General features: G+C 38.6%; 2 protein-coding genes across 2 annotated transcripts in view; both read left to right on the top strand.

Annotated features, from left to right (window-relative positions):
- Positions 1-3,431, top strand: part of ZFAND1 (zinc finger AN1-type containing 1) — an 11,230-nt gene extending 7,799 nt beyond the window's left edge. Inside the window, exons 7-8 of the mRNA XM_035319182.1 lie at positions 2,646-2,801; positions 2,938-3,431. Coding sequence (XP_035175073.1) covers positions 2,646-2,801; positions 2,938-3,108 — 327 coding nt within the window. The 3' untranslated portion in view covers positions 3,109-3,431. The remainder of the gene's footprint in view (positions 1-2,645; positions 2,802-2,937) is intronic.
- A 2,145-nt stretch (positions 3,432-5,576) lies between these two features.
- Positions 5,577-16,244, top strand: IMPA1 (inositol monophosphatase 1). Its single transcript, XM_035318295.1, has 9 exons — positions 5,577-5,660; positions 7,314-7,395; positions 8,589-8,722; positions 10,076-10,180; positions 11,430-11,475; positions 11,622-11,730; positions 12,487-12,595; positions 14,099-14,250; positions 14,647-16,244. Exons 2-9 carry the CDS (start codon positions 7,333-7,335, stop codon positions 14,763-14,765), a joined length of 837 nt encoding a protein of 278 aa, XP_035174186.1. The 5' UTR covers positions 5,577-5,660; positions 7,314-7,332; the 3' UTR covers positions 14,766-16,244.
- The last annotated feature ends 2,219 nt before the right edge of the window (positions 16,245-18,463 follow it).

The raw sequence follows: 18,463 nt of genomic DNA, 5'->3' as shown, positions 1-18,463 counted from the left end.
GCTGAGAGCCATTTGAGGTGAGGGCCTGAGGAGAGAGGAGAGAGGAGCTGAGTTCCTCTGATTGAGTTTGTGTCCGGAGCTGAGGCTGCAGCAGCAGGAGCAGGCAGCTGAGCAGCCTCCCTGTCAGCCCTCGCAGGCCTGTGTGGCCACTGGGGCCAACATTCCGGGGCCAAGGCCGTCCCCCCCCTTTGTGACATGGGGCACCCCCTGCCTGCTGTGACATGGGCAGTGCATCACTGGGGTTGTACTGGGCCCTGATGCCCTTTATGAACCACCATTTCAAGTACTTCAAATACGGCTGTCTGACACAGTTCCTGAACCAGGGCTCCATTTTCTCACACAACAAGGAGTGGAGAAAGTTTTCTGAGTGGAAGTCACGAGCCTGTCCCTTTCACTGTCAAGGTCCAAGAGACGCCCAGTAACCTCTGTGACTCGCTCTGATACTATAAATCAGTAGGGTGTGGTGGTATATCCAGATGCCTGCTGTTAGGAGCAGAGGAGAAATCTCTGTCTTGCCTGCAAGTCAGTGTGGTGGTTTTACCGTGCTGGGCAGCTGAACGCCACAACTGCTCTCTCACTCCCCCTCCTTACATGAGGAGGGGAAGAAGGAAAGGAAAGAACAACTCACGGGTTGAGATAAGGATGATTTAATTAAAGAGAAAAAAAATAATTAAGGAAATATTATTATTAAATAAACAATTTAGTTAAAGGGACAAAAGGGAAAGGGGAAGAGGGAGGGGGAAAGGGGAAAAACAAAACAAGTAAAGGCTATGTGGAAGTGCAGAGGAAAGAAATTACTCTCTGCTTCCCACAAATGAGCGATGCTTGACCACGTCCTTGAAGCAGGGCCTCAACGCATGTAGCCAGTGTTTGGGAGGAGGACAGACATTTTTGCAATGAGAGCCCAGCCCTCCCGTCGTCTTCCTTTTTCCACCATTTATTGCTGAGTGTGACATCATATGGTATGGAATATCCCTTTGGTTGGTTTAGGTCAGCTGCCCTGGTGATGTTTCTTTCTCACTTTTTTGCCCACCCCCTAGGATGGTCAGAGAGAGTCCTGATGCTGTGCCAGCACTGCTCAGCAGCAGACACAACACCGGTGTGATACCACTGCTGTTCTAGCTACAAGTGCAGAGCACAGCACTGTGTGGGCTGCTGCAGGGAAAGTTAACATCCCAGCCAGACCCAGTACAATCTGACTTGAAGCAACCTGATTTGTAGTTAGGTCCAGCTCGAAATTTGCTTTGCTTTGAGCGTGGTTTGGACCACATGATCTCAGCAGTGCTTCCAGACCTTTCTTAATCTACAGTCAGGAGAATCAGGCTATATTGGATACATCTTTTCTCTGACCTCTTTGTTGCAATTATTTTTCTGCAGATAATTGCTTCCTTTGGGTACACCTTGCAAGACTGACTGCCTCAAAACAGGAGGGCCATGCTGCAAAGTAGTGTTAGTTACTCTGTCCTTGATTGACTGATAATCTCTTGGGTATTGCACAGAAATTCCAGGAGGCATATCCCATCATTAGGGATGCAACAGTAGAATAAGTGGGTTTGTGCATTATTTTCCATTGAGCTGTGGGAGGCTGTCTGATCATCCTTAGCACTGGAGGATGACCTGGAGGAAGGTACCAGGGCACTGTTAGCAGATGAGTTGTTAGCATGTGTCTGTAATAGGATGGCTGTGATACCTGTTTCACAAGCTGTGGTTGTTTACAATTTAGGAAAATTTGTGTCCTGCTTCCCTTGCCCCTTTGTAATATTCCTGAGTGTTACAGATTGCTGTGTGTGCTGAGCATTTAAGTTTTGGGGAAAATTCACAGATTGAAATTCATTCTCAGTTTTATGAACACAACTGAGGAGGAGGACAGATCCATGTATTTCTAGGGAAGGCATAAATCTTAAAGAAGACTTTCTTGTTTGATAGTGTCTGGCTTGGATTCATAAAGGACAGTCAACTGATGGATATACCCGTTGTGCTTGCGTCTACGCATGAGTGCCAAGAAGAAATAAACCTGAACAAGGGGTTGTCCCAGTCCCATTCAGAATCTTTCTCATAGGTTACCCTTGAAATTTCTTAAACAAATGGTTCAGCCTAGCAGATATTGAAAGAACTATTAGTAGATAAAAGGACAAAAAACAGGATAAATGTGTAGGTGGCCCTGACTGAAGTGTTCATTTGTGAAACAGACATTTCTAGAACAGTGAATTACTCTGTTTTAATAGGCTATGCATTCCAATTTGAGACAGATTGTACTGCTGCCAGAAGCCAGCACTGCCTGTTTAAATTCACCTTTTTCTCCTCAAAGCAGTTGCTTCTATCTAATAAACACAGGACAGACATTTTTTCATATCTGTCTATATATAATACTCTCTACCTCTTCAAGTCTGAAAGACTTTCTTTCCACTTTTCTGAACTTACTGTCCATCATATATGTGCCTACAGCTGGAGGAGATTTGACGGTCTCAGCTATTTCTTCTATTCTGCATTAGAATGGGGACTTTGTCCTGATGGAATAGAACAACTAAAGTTTAGAATTTGAGGGTTGAAATTTACTTTCTTTAACTGAAAAATGCCTATGTATGTCTGTAGTTATGTGTTTCTTCTGTAATTTTTGTTTTGCTTTATTTTTCACATTTTTCTAGACGGAAAGAATTTACTTTCAAGTATTTTTACCAAAGGGAAACAAAGAGAAAAGCAAGCCCATGTTCTTTTGCAGTAAGTGGAGTATTGGCAAAGTAGTAGATTTTGCAGCTTCTTTAGCAAGCCTTAAAAATGACAACAACAAATCAACAGCCCAGGTAAATCAGTGGTGATGATAAACATTTTCCTTTTTTTTTTTTTTTTCTTTTGACCATTCCTTCCTCTTCCCTCATCCTCCACTTCTTGCATCTTAGGCAAATCCTGATGTTAACTTCTGTGTTATTTGTCTTGCAGAAATTGAGGTTATGCCATACTACCTCTGGAGAAGCCTTACCATTTGAGGACACATTGGAAAAATGGCTATCTGATAAAGAATGTCCATTATTCAATGGTGGAAATATAATTTTGGAGTATCTTGATAATGATGTTCTATTTATAGAAGATACAGAGTCATACTTAGGTTAATTAGTAAATTATTGCGAACAACAATATTTTTTTAGAAGTCTGGTATTAAAACCAAAGCCATTTTCCTTTTAAATAACTAGTATGCCAGAATCTGTCCTCAGTTATAAAGACACATTTCCCTTCAATTCCTCAGTTGCATAACTGCCAGAAGAACTATGTCCTAAAAGGAATATTAGTTATTTTATTAACTAATGTTACAGATACTATCTAGAATAAATTTGTGCTTTATTTAACTGTAAAATGGCAATAATGTTTTCCTAATTTTTTATTTATATTTGTGTAAATTATGGGAAAAGTGTATATTAAAAACAAATAATGAAAATGTAAACTTGCAGTATGTCGGCTCTTTGGAAGAGTGTGTTGGTTCGCTGAAGGAATGAAACATGTTACGCTCTTGCAGTATCTTTTCTAAATCTACAAGAACAGATTTCATTTAGCTGGGAATGCAACACTTTCCAGCAGGTCAGCCCCCAGCCTGTACTCGTTTATGGGCTTACTTTTCCCTAGGTGCAGGACCCACGTGCCTTTGAACTTGAGGAGGTTCCTTACAACCCAACTCTCCAGCCTGCCCAGGTCCCTCTGAATGGCAGCACAGCCCTTTGGTGCATCAGCTACTACTCCCCAGTTTTGCGTCACTAGCTTTTGCTTGAAAATTAATAAATAAAATATAAAACACTTTGCATATGTTTTCTATACTGAGCATCTACTCAACGTTACTCAACTGAGCAAATGAAAAATATTTAATGAATTTATAATTAACGGTACTTTCACTCAAACTTGAATAGATGAACATCAAGCTTGTCATTTGTTATTTAGCTATATACTTTTAGCAAATGCAGGTCAGGCCTTTGCAAACGTTATACCACTGAGGGTACTGTTGGTTGCAGATCCTAGCCTTGTGCCATTTCACACACATAATCTCCTTGCACGTATTGGTGACATACACAACAAAGTTTGGAAAGACCTAAATTTATTTTAAAAGCTTGACTCTGCTTGGGTATGTGACCTGTTAGATCAGCTGGGCAATACCAAAGCAAACAATACCACATCACACTGAGAAAGCAGAAAGTTCTCTATTACGCTTTTATTGTCATCACTTTCCTTTTACATGTCTTTTAGAAAGATGTAAAAGTGTGTGCCCTGGAGCATGATCTGTCTGGTCTGAAGACTTCTGTCAATAGATCACATCTGTTCATCTTGCTTATCAGATGTCACGTAAAAATACATAGCCCTGCAGCTCATTTCTTGTAGCAGCCTCTTGCATGAAAAACAATATTTTCTTTCATCTGGAATGGAAATTACTATTTTGCTGTGATACAGATTAGGTAAATTCTTACGCTCACAAGGAGATAATTTCAAGCATTTTTGTTTTAATTATGTTGATTTTAGTATCAATGCAGAATTTGAAATCCCCTTATAGAGCTTGTAAAAATCTTGCTGTGATGGTCAGTATGCCATTAACACTGTAAAAAAAAAGGCACTTTAAAAATACTGCTGCAGTCCTGTATAGTGTGTACTGACACGTTTGGAAGCTTGTCAACAAAAGCTGAATCACAGCCAAAGTAACTCTTTGAGTTGGCTCTACGCTTTTACTATAATCTTGCAGAGAATGATGTGCAAAATAGTTATGGGAAAAAAAAAAAAAAAAAGTATTTGTGCAGTTCTTTAAAGACTGTTATGTACTGATAAAGTTCTCTGTGACTATGGCTGTTTACAGAATGGGAAGGATGAAATATGGAAAGGTTGGAGAGACTAGGTCCATTATGGCAACCTGGTCTGGTGGGAGGTGTCCCTGCCCATGGCAGGGGGGTTGGAACTGGATGAGATCAAGGTCCCTTGCAACCCAAACCATCCTGTGATCCGGTGATTCTATGAAGAGAACACCTCAGTGTTTTATCTTTACTTGATGATGGACAACAAGGTCAGAAGACTTCACAGAAATTTGAGGATTTGTTCGTTCAACCTTACACGGAGAGCAATGATCTTTGTTTCCCCCTCTATACCACCTTTATTACAGTCACTGTGAAAATGCAGACTTTGAACTGCAATTAAAAAGTCATTGTTTGAAAGCTATTTTTCTGGAAAATAAGTTATAATCTATTGTGTATTTTAGAAATGTACGGTACTAGTGGTCTTTCAATTTGCTGGTTTGATGTTAACCTGACCACCAGACCTGGCAGCAGGGGGAGCCAGTGAGGAAGCAAAAGAGGCCGTTTCACGGCTTTTAGGGGAAAATCAAGACGTAAGAAAGAAGAACGAGCCCCGCTGGCAGCTGGCTGACTCGCCTCTTCGTAGGCGCTGTGACCCGCACCGCCCCAGCGCCGGGCGCTGCGCCCCTCCACACCCCCGCCTCAGGGGAGGTCCCGCTCCCCTTCCGCGCATGCGCAGCAGAACGCGGCTGCCGCCTTGTAGGGGCAGAGCTAGCACCGGCTCCGCCGTGCGCGCATGCGTGGTGCCAGCCCGGCAGCGCGCTCCCTCGGCGCGGCGGCATCCTGAGGCGAGGCGAACCCCGACTCCCCCGGCCGCCATTTCGGGGCGCGCTGCCAGGAGAGGTGAGCCCCGAGCCCCCCGGCCGCCATTTTGGGGCGCGCTGCCGCCCCCGCGGCTGAGCGGCGCGTTGCGTGTCCAGCCCTGACGGCCCGGCGGGACCCTTCGGAGCCCTTGGGAGCCCTGTGAGCCTCCGGGGCGGCAGGGTGCCGGTGCCCTGTGCCCTGCTGGGACTGGTGGCTGCTCTGCCGCCGTACCTCCGCCCTCCATGCGAGCCTGAGCTTGCGGGACACAGCGGTCACGGGGCGAGAGTGATCTGGGTGAAAATACACTTCTTTTTGTAACTGCAAGTGGCGGTGTTTAGCTAGGATGTGTGTAGGCTTGCTGTTCCCATGAGTTTTTACGTGTAAATGCCTACTTTCCTTCCGGTACGTGAGGCTGTGGTGTGGTGCTGGGAGTCGAGGCACTCGAGGGTGTCTGTCACGACAGACCCTGTGCTCAGAGGGCTGTGTGGAGCCATGAAGTAGCTCGGTTTGGAAGGGACCTTAAAAATCATCCAGTTCCAGCCCCCCATCACGGGCAGGGCTGCCCCCGTGTGATTGAAGTACGTTATCGATGCATCCTCCCGTTTGCATTTTGTAACTTTCAGGTTGGTTGGTTTTGCCTTCTCCAGGTCCTTAGGACCAAGACTAAGAGAGGCAAGGACCTCTAGATCAGGGTGGTAGGACTGGGGCCTCATGGGCTGTGGTGGTTGCAGTGTTTTTTTGACACTTCTCAGTGCTGTTTTTTATGAGTACATCTGCAGGCGTTACACAACTGTTGTCTGGGTCATCCCATCTCAAAACCACTAAAGTAGGACATTATCTGGAAGGCTTATGAAAGGGCTAGATTACAAAGAGGGAACAAACCTCCGAAGTTCAGAATACCGTTGTGGCATTGAATGATGAACTTGTGGTTCTGTGGTGCGTGTGTCAGACATAACTTATGATATGCTGATTTGTATTTCACATGGCTTGTGCCAAATAGGCATGCATAAATTAGGTATTGGTTGCTTGTATTATTTAATAATACTCGACAATATAGATGATACTCTAAAATGACTATGGGATCCTGCTTTTTTCTTATGTAGAATCAAAACCATTTCATATTTGTGTTTGGAATAAATCCTAAAAGCATAGCAGAATAAATATCAAAAAATAAATTTGGGGGTTGTTCCCTTCTAATTTAGGATAGATAAATTCATTTAAACCATACTTAAAAATAGACTAGGCTGCATGTCAACAGTCTTGCAGTAAATTACAGTGAAAATTCTACTATTTTTAAACAAACAGACCCTGGGTTTTATACTGTATCTAAAATGTGCTTGTCTGTAACCACACTTACTTTTCAAAGTATTCATATGCATTGAGGTCAGTATCTAAACGTAGAATCCTGTATATACATCTGTCTTTTGAGATTGAGGTTCTGTACTTGATAATGTTTTTATGTTATACCTTTATAATCACAAAGTGTAGAAAATACCGTGTAAGCTGGACAAAAGTTTTCATACTTATGAAATTATTTCTTTCTAGGGTAAAGACTAGAACAGACTTCTGTATTCCAGTCAGGAGAAAACACTGGGGTCCAGAACAGGGGGAGTTAAAGAAGTGGAATTTATTAAAAAGAAAAAAAATATTTAAAGTCATAATAATTTTTGTGTAAATATGTCCTTTTGGTAGGCTATATATCAAAGAAAACATGGCAGATCCTTGGCAAGAATGTATGGATTATGCAGTTACTTTAGCAAGAAAAGCTGGGGAGGTAAGGATAAGCTATATATAACTAATAATGTTATTTATTGAAGCTATGTATGTAGTTTTTGAGTGAGCTTTGTTGTTGAGATATTCTTCTGAGGAGTTTTTTCAAAAAAAAAATAAAGAATTAGCACAATTGTTCGAAGATGTTCAAGATTGGAGTGTCTTTCATGTTTTCAGCTTGGTTAATTCAAGAAAACAACTTTGCATCTTTCTTTGCACCAGAGTCTGATCAAGACTAAGGAGTATCTTTTATTAAATATGTATTGAAAATAATAATTTAAAAAAAAAAAAAAAAAAAAAAAAAAAGGTTCCTGAATAGTGGTAAAAAAAGAGCATCTGTTTTTTCCCTTAAGCCATACCTGTTCCCCTTACTTTTTGAGCACCTAAAAGCTGATGACAGTCTTCTTTTTGAACACGTCAGTCAACGTTACACAGTGGTGTCTTGTTTTGTTGGCACAAGATATCATATTGTTTTCTCTTTATGAAGACTGCTTTACATCTGCAAGAAAGAAGTATCTCATATGGTGGCAGCAGTACTTTACTGTTCCTCAAACTATGATGGCTTAAAACAAGAAAGAGATGGCATGTTTCAACACACCCTTGTCGTAAGAGTAGTTAGCAAATGGTCAGTTATCTATTCATGGTGGTTCTGTTTGGTACATCTGTTTGCAACCAGAGAAGATGACGCATATACTAATTCTGTCCCCTGCAGGTGTAGACTGTGCAGAATGTTGACCCATTAAAGTCTTCCTCCAGAAAAAAACTTTCTAAGTTACAGTAAAATAATTTTCTGGGCTGTGAGGCATGGATACTTATTCAAGCTGATTCTGAAAACTTTAAGATCATAAATGCAAGGCTTAGTTAAAAATGCATGACATAAGCTCAGTCCTAAATGTTTCATTCAACACTGTGGTACTTAAGTTTATAAATTCACCACTTGTGCTAACAAAATAAAGCTCAATTTCACGTACCATTGTAAAGGTCATGTAAAAGTTTGTGCAGAATAGGGACTGGAGAGAAATGCAGTGGTGAGTCACAGCTCCTGCAATTAAATCCAGGTTTTGTCACTGTTTGTGTTTTGTATGTGCAGTACAGAAAGTTATGGTAAAAATGATGCTCAAATTCTTGTGAAAACTAATTTTCCCTACTGTTAATGAAGAAAACTTTTTTTTTTTCCTCCTCCCCATTTGTTAACAGATAATCCGTGGAGCACTCAAAGAAGAAAAATCCATTATGACTAAAAGTTCACCTGCAGATCTAGTGACTGAAACTGATCAAAAAGTAGAAAACTTCATTATTTCTTTGATAAAAGAAAAGTATCCTTCTCACAGGTATGGCTTCTCATCAGTACATTTTTGTTAGAGGTGAAGAGGTAAGAAAATGGAAAACTTACAGCTTTGCTTGTTAAAATTTCATTATCATTGTCATGCTGGAAAATTACAGAAATCTCCCTTAGTCTTGGTATATTAAGTGTTTTAAAGAAGTAGTTTTTCCCAAATTCTTCTAAATTAATTGCTCACTAATTTTGTCATTAAGTCAAAGAACAGTAGTAACAAAACAGGGCCTCCACGGAGTCTAGTGACGTAAGTTTAGCCCTGCTCAAGGCTTGTGTTGAAAGACACTTCAGACTGAGCCAGCTGTAAATAACTTCTTGATTGTTTGTGTTGGAGAATCGAGGTTTGCCCAAATTTCTTGTGTGCTGTTGGCTGTTGAAACTTGCATGCATTTGCTGTCTAAGCTGGATGGCTTCTGTGGCACTGGGTGCACCTTTGGCAAATCTCATACAGTGTAAGAACGTCAAGTGTCCCTGAAAGAAGGCAGGCACTTCTGATTCTGCGTAACTGGGAGTCTTCTACAAAATACTAATTTCTGTATTATTTTTTAAACAGATTTGCTAATTTTTCTTGCACTTTCCTGGAAAATTTCTTAATGTAGCAGTATATGTGAAACATAATATGTATAGGGCTAGAAGAACTAAAGTGGTGAAAGATGTCAGTAACCTGACCAAATCAGTGTAAGCATACAGATGTGTGTAATGACCATGAAATAAGCTTCTATGACATTGATAAACATTTTAAAATGTTGTAGTTTGATCGTGCACTATGCCCTTGTTCAGGAAGAGCTCTGACTTGGAATTCATACCTTTACCAAGTTACCTTTTTCACAGCACTTGTAAAAATAAACAGTTCTGAGACTTAATAACTTTCTGTCTTACGTTGTTGAAATCAGACTAGCAGTTAGAGCAGCGGTCTAACCAATGGTACCTGACCACAGTAGCTTTCCTCAGTTAAAATACAGGCAAAAACCCATGCTTTATAGTACAAATAAACTGAAAGGTATAAATAGATACAAGTATTCTAGCCAAAAATGAATGATGTTGTTACTGGAAAAAATATGAAAACTTGAATGTTATTAATGGTAAATTCTGGTAAGGGATATTAAAACATAGTGTTTATTTCCCTATATTTGGGGTTCATTTCTGACATTATAAATTTCAATGCAAGCTTGTTCAGATGCGGTTGGTGCTTTCCAGCTAAGTTCAGGATTTCTCAACTTCTTGCGTGTTGCACCGATGGTGAAAAAACCTCTATCTCACTTTAAGAATGTTAATTTCAAGGACAGTGGCATCATTCAGACTTTTTAAACAATTTCTTTGTATCTTTTTAATGCATTTGCTACTGTAGCTTCATCGGAGAAGAATCTGTTGCTGCTGGGGAGGGCAGCGTTTTAACAGATAACCCCACGTGGATTATAGACCCTATTGATGGAACTACCAACTTCGTACACAGGTTCACCTTTCTTGTTTTTATGTTAGCTGCTTAACTAATAAAGTCTTTTCTTTCCTCAGTTTCAGGAAAGTAACGCTTTTTTAACTTTTAAATAGTTTTAAAAGAAATACCATGCAATTGTTAATGGTTACAAATTGTTCTTGGAATTTACTGAGAGACATTGTCAAACCTCCTGTTACCATTTTTGTACTTCTGTAATGATTATGGTAGTCTCACTGTAACCAAGAGCAGAAATTCCATGTGAGGCCTGTACTGTGCTGGTTCATTATCTTTTGGCACAGGTTCCAAAGATATATAGGCAGATCTTTAAAAGTAAAACTGCATGAGTCAGAATTCCGAGCTGCATCTTCGGAGAGGTTTTGGTGAAAGGCAGTAACAGCTCCCAGTGCTGATTTCTAACAAATCTCATACTCACTGAGATCTAGGAGCTGCTGCCATGAAAGAAAGCAGAATTATCAACAGTGACTGCTTAGTGGTGTTTTTTCATCAGGGTGATGACGGTACTTTTTCATCTTTGAAACATGATAAATTTTGGCACTGGTGAGCTTTTCTGAACACACTTGATTGCAGTTTTGAAATTACTGTTACTATGTGGGCCACAGCTTTAAACTGCTCTTGAATCCCGCTAAATAACATGTTTAAAAAGCTGCAAGAAAAGAACTTAAGACTGTCATTTTGCAGAAGTTAATTAAAGCAAATTCTTTGGAACTGTAAATTGTAACATAAAATTAAAAAATTGGTTGATCATTAAAAGACTTAGCAAAACTGGGGTGCAATCCAGTATGTTGTATACACTTGTGCCGCCTTCCCTCTTCTGCATTTTCCCTTCTCATTTCAACATCTTCTGTATTGCTTTGATGCAGGGGGGAGGGAGGAGAAGTGACTTGCTTAATTCAGATGAGACCATTTTGGCCAGACAGTTTGTTCCCTCTGAAAACAACTGTTAGTAGTAGCATGAAGGCTTCCTTGTATTCTTTGGCTGTAAAATAAAGACAGTCCCGAAGCCCAGATGTAACATGCCTAACTTCAGTGGGTGGAAAAGTTTGTATTTGCAGTGGTAAATAGTGTTGTTGGGTCTATTTTTGTAGTAAATGGTGCAAATCCCAAAAAAACAGTATTTCCTACGTTTCCCGTGTTTTTTTTTGAAATACGTTACATTTAAGTGAACATCATTTTTGTTAAGCATAAACATGGTAATAAAAGAAGTATAGTATCTCACTATAAATTAGTGAAATGTTTTGTTTTGTAGGTTTCCATTTGTGGCAGTTTCAATTGGCTTTGTTGTAAACAAAAAGGTATACTTTTTATTACTTATTATCTAATCAAGCAAAACCAATTAATTTATTGTTTCTAGTTATTACTAAGATTCCTATTTTTGCATTAAATAGGAAGAAATTAGGGGGAAAAAAAGCACCAACCTTAAGGTATCTTTATTTTGCAGATAGAGTTTGGAATTGTGTACAGTTGTGTGGAAGACAAGATGTATACTGCCAGAAAAGGAAAAGGTGCATTTTGCAATGGTCAGAAACTGCAAGTATCAGGCCAAGAAGGTAAGTGGAACAAAGTAGTTTTTTTTATAATAATTTATTTTGAAAGTGGTGTGTCCACACTTTTGGACTTCTGCTAAAAAACTTCAATATATCCATGTTTTTCTTTGCAAAGACAGGCTTTTATGACTATGGGTTGTTCAGGTTTGAGAAACGGCCTTTCTGTTCTCTTTTATGCATTTAATGTGTTTATGATCTTTGCAAGATCAGCACTCAGCAGTTGAAGATTTTATTCTTGTGTGTCCGTGTGTTTGTTTTTATTATTATTTATTTTATTCCCTGTATGTCTGTAATCCCTCTGCATTTGTTCTTTAGAAACTGTAACAAATCTATCAAAAAAAAAATAATGATTTCTTCCAGGTGTGAACTAGCATGCGTGTAAATCAGTATCACTCTAGTATACTATACCCTATGCAAAACAAAATCCACGTTTAAAATGGGGGGCTTTTAAAAATCTGAAAAATGTTACAGTTTTTCTAGCAGTAGAATTTAATTCAGTAAGTGACATAAATTAATGGATATACTCAGTTGAATCATCTTAAGCTTTGTTGGCTTTATTGTATTTTATCCTGCCATTGTCCCTGCAAGAAAAGATACTTACATCCAGTATAGTTAATATTAACACTAAAATACCTTACTGTTATTTAGTTGTATAAGAAAGCAACGAGGTAAACTCCGTTCAAATTTAACTTGCGTAATAACTGTAATTAGGTTTCTAAGTTGTACTGTTGGAAAAGTGAGATTTTATTTCTTTTTCAGACATTACAAAATCACTTTTAGTAACAGAATTGGGATCTAATCGTGATCCAGAGACTATAAAAATAATTCTTTCTAACATGGAAAGACTTCTCAGTATTCCTATTCATGGGTAAGATACCGTTTATTTTTGATCTTTACTGATAGTGCTATATGCTGTCATTTTTAGGATGGGTTATTTTTAGGATGGTTGCATTCCATATAACAAGGTTAAAATGAAATGTGATCTAAACGTTATTGTGTAGTAGCTTCTGCAGAGAAACTGTTCAAGTGTGTTGCAACTTTTTTCAGGCTGGGACATAGATAAGAAAACCCTAACGATCAGATAGTAATGAGAACTGAAGCATGCTTGGGTTTGTAGGACTAAAAAATATTATATTTTGTAGGTTAAAAAAAAAATTACACATTCTTTTGAGAAAGACACATGGAGTAAAACTGGAGCAGCTATGTTAGATTAAAGCAGCTGTATTACGTTTTGGTTCCCTTTCCCTGTGGTAATGATAGTCAGTTTTGATTTTTTTTAATATAGAAGACAAAAGTAGATCTCCCTTTTCTCTTTCAGTGCTGTACCAATTTTTTGATTTTGTTGAAGTAATTTAAATTACCTACAAACTGGTCTTACTTCCGTGTATTCCCTCTTTGCTCTTTTACAGATAAGCTGAACCCTATATTTCCACAAATGATTTTGTATAAAGATGGTTTCAGTAGACAGTTTTCTGTTGTTCAACCAACCCTACTCACGTTTCTAATCTAAAAGCAATTGTAATTCTATGCTGAGATTCTCAGGATTCTTGTTTTGACATCTAACATTTGGATGCTTTGTACTTTCAAAAAGCTTTCTAATGTCATTAAAGAATATATGCTAAATGATGAGTAGGGAATATATTTTAGGTGTGTTTTCAGTTCAACTTTGGTATTTTACTTCTAAAGAGTGAATAGATTAAAGTCAATTTAAGTTGCTTAGCAAGTTGCAGCAAGAAGCTATACAGTTACATTTTAATGTAAATGTTATTGGTAATTATAATTACTCGTACAAGTCTCTTATTAATTACATCAACATTTCCAAAAGAAATTGGAATTTAGAACACCAAAAATGCTTTGATCGCTATCCAGAGTGAGTTTGTACTATGTAATTTATTTTTTATGATTACTGTTGTTAGTGTATTTGCAAGTCAGAGATGCTTACTGAGCATCTCCAGAAAAACTGAAGTAACTGCTTTTGCAGCTTGAGAACAATATACACTTTACTTGAATTCTTGTATTCAAATAGTAAAGCACAATGTCTCTTACTGTTTCATGGGTAGGTATCTTCTGTAATATATTTTTCTTAGTTTAAGAAATTATTCAAGATTTATTTTCACTCTAAACCAAATTATTTAATGAAATTCACAAATGTTATTTCTGGAAATTTGCTATACTTACAGAGCTGTTCAAGCTACTAAAAAAATAATTGGGAATTTAGTTGCACATACTTGCTTCCTTTCAACATTCCATCGCGTTTTCTCAATCTCGATTCATTTGCGTATGATGCTTCTGTGTTCTCTGTGCTGTGTACACAGACATTGTGACTTTCTACAAACTGTTCTCCACTAAAAACCAACTGTGTCTCCCTTAGGATTAGAGCTGTTGGTACAGCAGCTGTGAACATGTGCCTTGTGGCAACGGGTGGAGCTGATGCCTATTATGAAATGGGGATTCACTGCTGGGATATGGCAGGGGCTGGAATCATTATTACTGAAGCAGGTGGTGTACTCCTAGATGCATCAGGTAAATATAGGGGAATGCGTGATACTCTGTCATCCTTTTAAATAGCTAATTTGGAGCGAAAGATAGCTGAAATGGCAGAGAGGTTTTTCAATCCTCTGAGTTACTACTACTGAACAGAGTTCTCATCCAGTTAACGGAGAGTCAATTTAAATTTCTTAATCTACAATAAAGCCTTTTACCCTTTTGGCTAAGTACCTGGAAGAAAAAGGCAGTAAACATACACTGAAGAAAATTTAAATATAGTTCATATGCTATATCTATAGAGTTAAATGCATTTTTATACAGGAGCAGAGCTTGGTCCTGAATCATCTACGTTTTTCTTAATGCTCATTTTCTTACCAACTTTTATTTTTTCTCTAGTCATAAGATGGTTACTTTGCTTGTTTTTATTTGTAGGTGGACCGTTTGATTTGATGTCTCGAAGAATAATTGCAGCAAGTAGTCGAACTATTGCAGAGAGAATAGCCAAAGCACTTCAAATAATTCCTCTGAGAAGGGATGATGCAACTAATTGAATACCAAAACTATGCCTTAAATGTAGTTACACAATGGTTGTCTCTGTTAGGTGGTGGTTGTTCTACACCTTAAACCTGATAAAGAGGTAGATAAATAGATGGTAGTCTTTCAGTACTGGTAATACATGATGTGACTGTGAAGTAGTGTTTTGAGATTGGACCAACATCTAAGTAAGCTTTTACTGCTAGATAGTCTATTTCACATCGCAATCACACGTAGATCTATGAAAAGAAACATATAGGTGAAGCTACAATTTTCAAGTTTTATACTACACTGGAAGACATAGCAAGAGATTTTGATGTATAGATCCATAAGTGACAAAACAAAATTCACTGTTTAAACACCATGTAGTGACATCTGACCCCAAACTAAAAAAGATCAAGGCAGTACTGTTTTCCAGTCTCTACCCCTCCTTCTGCTCATTGCTTTCGTCAGTGTTATCAGTGTTGTTAGGTATTTTCTAGCAGTAGTTCACACATTTCCAGACTTTTTTTAGTTGCATGTAGTTTTGACTGTAATTTAAAGCCTTTGTTGCCTGTCTTTGTTTTAGTAGTCATTGTTCTACCTTTCTTATGGTAGATAAATGCAATATATTCTTCTGCCCTGTATGTGGCCAGTATACTTGCAAATTCATTACAGTTGGAAAAACAATATTGTGCCAAAAAACACATGATTCTCCCAGGAATAAGTTCAGAGCACATCTCCTCTCAACAAATTATGATGAAGTATGATTTGCATTTGTCCTTTGAAATCAACTCATACTAGGTCCTTGGTCTTGTCTTATTCTTGGCAGTTATAACAGCCATTAATCTTGTTTGGGTTTCTCCATGGGTGAACGTGTTTCAAAATTTAAGGAATCCTTAAAGTTCAAGAGAATTTGCAGCAACTCATCTGGCAAAAAGTAAACCAATAATCCAGGTTTTTTTACATCTTTTTGTAAGTTATAAAAACAGTGACCAAGCAGGATCAGGTTTCCATTGTGTACAGGCACAAAAGAAGTGTATATAAACCTAAAGTATTTATAAATCTAGAGGTGTTAGTAATTTAATAATTTGGGTTCATTTTTCAAAACTTCTAAAACTGATTATTTGCATTTTTGTATTTAAAAATATCATTCTACTGGTTATTTAATGCACTTTAAAAATTACTTAACTTAGCTCAATTTTTAGACTGATTTTTGTGTCTGAGGTTTCCAAAAGAAAATTATCTTATAGTGATGGTCCAGTGAAATCACAACAATGTTTTAGAAAACCTTGTACTGCTGTCCCAGTATTTTTATTTTGGAAAATGTTGTTCTGTCTCTTGTAAGTTCCAACAGCTTTCTTACTGTAAATTTGAGTCTTCTGTATGTGTCTTTTTTTTTTTTGCGGATTTTGCAGAAATATTTAACTTGAAATTGTATCAAATGCCAAATGATTAATATCAATGAGATCAGCAATTGCCTGATACTTGAAGGTTTTGTCAAAAAAAAAAAAAAACACCACCACAACACACCTTAATTTTACTCTTAAAATTACCTATTTGACAAGGATAGGAACTGCTTGAACATTTCATTGTAACTTTATTGCTGTAAATAATGTGGAATCATCATTATTTCTTGAAGTATGTTTATTATAGCATTTCAGTGGTAGAGCAAATCCTGCAAAACTTATTTTTTAAACTAATAATTTGTGAAATGGAGGCATACCTTAAAAATAAATAAGAAAAAAAAAATGAGGTGGTGATGTGGTTTAACCCAGCAAGCAGTTAAGCACCACACAGCACTCACATGGGGGTTGGGGAGAGAATTGAGAAGTAAAATGGTAGAACCTATGTGTTGGAATAAAGTCAGTTCATTAGAACAACAAAGGAAGGGAAAATAATCATGATAAATATACTGAACAACTGATGTGTAATGCAGTTGTTATCCAGCTGCTGACTGATGCATTCTTAGACCCTAAAGAGTGTCCCTCATTCCTGATTTCATTGTTCAGCATGTCACCATACCTTATGGGACACCCCTTTGGCCAGTTGGGGTCAGCTGCTCTGGCTGTATCCCCTCCCAGCTCCTCACGTATCCCCAGCCTCCTTGCTGGCAGGGCATTGCGAGAAGCCAAACAGTCCTTGGGTCTGTGCAAGCACTGCTCAGCAACAACTAAAACATCGGGGTCTTAATCAGCATTATTCTCATCCTAAATCCAAAACACAGCACCATACCAACTACTAGGAAGAAAAGTAATACTTGTAGTTTGGTACGGGCTCCCCATAAGCTGGTCTTGTGGATTTAAAGCTTTCTCTGAATTGAACACTTTTTCTTCTTAGCCTCCGATACACAGAGATGATAAACTGTGGAGCCTTTACAGAAGTTGGGTTATGTATACACCTGCACAAGGTTTTTAGGGAGACTATTCTAACATCTTCCTATGAGCTCTAACAGTGCAGTATTGATGTCAGTCCTCAGAGCTCAAACTTTGCAGATATCTTGCTTGTGATTTGTTTCTGAGGCCCTCAGCTTGTTAAAGCATGTAGCTTTCCCATCATCAGCTGCCCTAATGCTCTTTGAGAGAGAATGTTTAAAGTGCTATTTCCCACTTTGGTTTCTCACTCTGATCACATAGAAGACCAGGCTAATTTAATTATTTATTTTTAGGGTCCATAAATCACAACTTTTATGAATTGTCTGCTTTCTTTTTAACTTCAGTCTCCCTTACACGGGGATCAGAAATCCCTGTTCGCTACTTTGGTAAAGTATAATTCTCTCAAGTAAGTCTTCATCTAATATGTGACCACTTCTTTTAGTTACATGAAAGGATACTTGAATGTAGTTGTGTAGAGACATTATCTTTTTAGATCTGTTCTAGTGCGCAGTTTTGACAAAAGCTGTAGTAACATGGAGAAGTTATGATCACTGTGTAATCAAAATGTTTTTGAGTTATTATATATGTGCAAAACAATAAAGCACCTATTTCGTTCTGAAAGAGTGACAAAGTTAATAATCTTGAAATTGGTAATCATTTAAACATATAATTTAATACACGTTTATATACTTACAAGGTAGCTTTTGCTGAGCAATACATACCAATCAGAAAGGAAAGCCAGTTACCATGTATAGTATCATAGAATGGTTTGGGTTGGAAGGGACCTTAAAGATCATCTGGTTCCAGCCACCCCTGCCATGGGCAGAGACACCTCCCACCAGACCAGGCTGCCCAAAGCCCCATCCAACCTGGCCTTGAGCACCTCCAGGGATGGGGCATCCACAGCTTCTCTGGGCAACCTGTGCCAGTGCCTCTCCACCCTTTGAATGAAGAATTTCTTCCCTATATCTAGTCTAAATTTCCCCTCTTTTAGGTTAAAGCCATTCACCCTTGCTCTATCGCTGCACTCCCTGACACAGAGTCCCTCCCCAGCTTTCCTGCAGGCCCCCTTTAGGTACTGGAAGGCCGCTGTAAGGTCTCCTCAGAGCCTTCTCTTGTTCAGGGTAAATAACCGCAACTCTCACAGCCTATCTTCATAGGAGAGGTGCTCCAAGAGGTCCATGACCTTATGCTGGGGCCCCAGAGCTGAACACAGCACTCCAGGTGAGGGTCTCACAATCCAGAGTAGAGGGGGAGGTTGTGATAATTGTCTATGGCAAACCACAGAGCTTCCGTGCTTCTTCAAAGCAGGGAGTTCTGATAAATTTAATCCTTCAGAGCTTTTCTTTGTGTAAAATGTT

The sequence above is a fragment of the Oxyura jamaicensis genome, chromosome 2 (assembly GCF_011077185.1).
Source record: "Oxyura jamaicensis isolate SHBP4307 breed ruddy duck chromosome 2, BPBGC_Ojam_1.0, whole genome shotgun sequence".
Taxonomy (NCBI): domain Eukaryota; kingdom Metazoa; phylum Chordata; class Aves; order Anseriformes; family Anatidae; genus Oxyura; species Oxyura jamaicensis.
This window is presented reverse-complemented; position numbering and strand designations above follow the sequence as displayed.

Bases quoted from the DNA above. Each gene is read 5' to 3' on its own strand.
- IMPA1 (XM_035318295.1), top strand. From the start codon at position 7,333: ATGGCAGATCCTTGGCAAGAATGTATGGATTATGCAGTTACTTTAGCA. The intron at 7,396-8,588 runs GTAAGGATAAGC...ATTTGTTAACAG, and splicing joins TAGCAAGAAAAGCTGGGGAG to ATAATCCGTGGAGCACTCAA. The intron at 11,731-12,486 runs GTAAGTGGAACA...TTTCTTTTTCAG, and splicing joins GCAAGTATCAGGCCAAGAAG to ACATTACAAAATCACTTTTA.